Source organism: Physella acuta, unplaced genomic scaffold, assembly GCF_028476545.2.
Source record: "Physella acuta isolate Inbredline_101_S28 unplaced genomic scaffold, ASM2847654v3 ptg000256l, whole genome shotgun sequence".
NCBI lineage: Eukaryota > Metazoa > Mollusca > Gastropoda > Physidae > Physella > Physella acuta.
Window position 1 is genome coordinate 1,270,001 of NW_026731775.1, and position 2,500 is coordinate 1,272,500.

At 35.6% G+C, this 2,500-nt stretch overlaps 1 protein-coding gene across 3 annotated transcripts in view; it reads left to right on the forward strand.

Annotated features, from left to right (window-relative positions):
• Nucleotides 1-2,500, forward strand: part of LOC131938721 (tolloid-like protein 1) — a 61,785-nt gene that overhangs the window by 17,589 nt on the left and 41,696 nt on the right. For all 3 annotated transcript variants that reach the window (XM_059296853.1, XM_059296855.1, XM_059296854.1), the window contains exon 10: nt 706-869. In XM_059296853.1, the coding sequence (XP_059152836.1) occupies nt 706-869 (164 nt within the window). The remainder of the gene's footprint in view (nt 1-705; nt 870-2,500) is intronic.

The window sequence follows — 2,500 nt, forward strand, 5'->3', positions numbered from 1 at the left end:
GGTTTACAATTTTAGGTTATGAGATGTGTATTGTATGACCTCGTGAGGTTTACAATTTTAGGTTATGAGATGTGTGTTGTATGACCACGTATGGTTTACAATTTTAGGTTATGAGATGTGTATTGTATGACCTCGTGAGGTTTACAATTTTAGGTTATGAGATGTGTATTGTATGACCACGTGAGGTTTACAATTTTAGGTTATGAGATGTGTGTTGCATGACCACGGGAGGTTTACAATTTTAGGTTATGAGATGTGTGTTGCATGACCACGGGAGGTTTGTAATTTTAGGTTATGAGATGTGTATTGTATGACCACGTGAGGTTTACAATTTTAGGTTATGAGATGTGTATTGTATGACCACGGGAGGTTTAATTAAGGGCAATAGGATGTATGTATTATAACCAATTTTATTTCTTGAAAGGTTTTACAATAAGCAAGCCAAGGGAGATGATTCAAATAAATATCGACTAAAACAGAGAACAGAGTACAGTAGTTAGCGCTAGATTTACGATAGGACAAAAAACAGATTTAAAACCTATGGTTAGCGATAGATTTATGATAGGACAAAAAACAGATTTAAAACCCATAGTTAGCGGTCATGACAAAAGATTCAAACCCCAGCTAACTTTTAAAGTTTTTTGGATAGAATGTCTTTCCCTAATTAAAACAACAATACGACTATGTATGTGACATTTCTTTCAGTATAATGCATTATGCAAGGAACACGTTTGCACGCAACACATTTTTGGACACGATATTTCCCACCACAAGAAAAGCCGGTACGGCGGTTCGACCTGAGATTGGCCAGAGAGTCAGGCTAAGTCCAGGAGACATTCGACAAGCTAATAAGCTTTATAAATGTCCAAGTAAGTTCAACAACTCCATTTTTTTATAAACTTTAACACGGCTTGTAGAGGGTTAACGTGGACAGGGTAACACTGATTGTAGAGCGTTTAAACGGACATTTAACACGGCTTGTATAGTATAATGTTAGCGTGGACATTTAACACGGCTTGTATAGTATAATGTTAGCGTGGACATTTAACACGGCTTGTATAATGTTAGCGCGGACATTTAACACGGCTTGTATAATGTTAGCGTGGACATTTAACACGGCTTGTATAATATTAGCGCGGACATTTAACACGGCTTGTATAATGTTAGCGTGGATATTTAACACGGCTTGTATAATGTTAGCGCGGACATTTAACACGGCTTGTATAATGTTAGCGTGGATATTTAACACGGCTTGTATAATGTTAGCGTGGACATTTAACACGGCTTGTATAATGTTAGCGTGGACATTTAACACAGCTTGTATAATGTTAATGTAGACATTTAACACGGCTTGTATAATGTTAGCGCGGACATTTAACACGGCTTGTTGAATGGTTAGCATAAACAGATCCATTAAACCAGTGGTTCCCAAACTTTTTCGAGTGGCCACCTTTTTATAAAAAGTAAGTGAACCGCGACCCCAATAAAATTAAAAAGCCGAAATTAGTATGGACATTAATAAGGACTAAAATAAGATTTTCTAGAAGAAATTCAATATGAGCTACTCTTGATAACTGTTTCAATACGATGAGTAAAATTGCATGCTATTTACTAAACATTCGCGGTTAAGTTATTGTTAACGCCAACCTATGTCATTATCAACATTAAATGTATATCTTAATTTTGTTTTTAATCGGAGAATAGTGTTGAAAATCTATTCACGATCCACACTGCAGAGTTTCTCACGTTTACCATATTTCCAAGATTTATTTTCTTCGCCAATTCTGCAGCTTTGATATAAATGCCCCGAGATTATCATGGAAAGTGATAATATTCGTTCATTTTTCCTGAAGCTTCAGGTTAAGCATATGTTGATGTTCGAATGTATTTCTCCAACCACTCTATGTCGTTTTAAGTATACCAAAACGTCTTGTTTTCTTTGCACTTCCAAGAACAATTTGATTTCAAATTTCAATTCAAAACACGATTCGCAACAATTCGTTTGACAGCCAGCGCACTGTAGTGTAGAAAAGCAGAACCTCGTGATCTATATTAATGTCTTTGCACAGTTTTTTTAAGGTTCCAGATTTAATATAATGTACGACTTTTACTCGCAATGGATTTTTCATGGAGAGGGCATACTGGTGAATCATGCAGTGGTTAGGGAGCTATATCTTTTCTGTTTTCTGAAAGCCCGATTTTGACCTAAACATAGATAGTGCACCATCCGTACAAACCCCCACTGCCATTTTAACTCATTTTAGTCATCAAATTAAAAAAAAAAACTTATTTATTTTCTCTATGCTATCTTCACAAAATAGCAACTCTTTTTTGCTATCATCTGAATGAATATAGACAAAGACCAGCAACTGCGAACACGAACTCACGTCTGTTGATTTGTCAAATTGAAAAGCAAACAATGGTGAACGCTTGATTTCATTAAAAATTTGTTATTTAACATCTACGGACATGTCTGCTATAAGCTGCTGAATAGTATTAT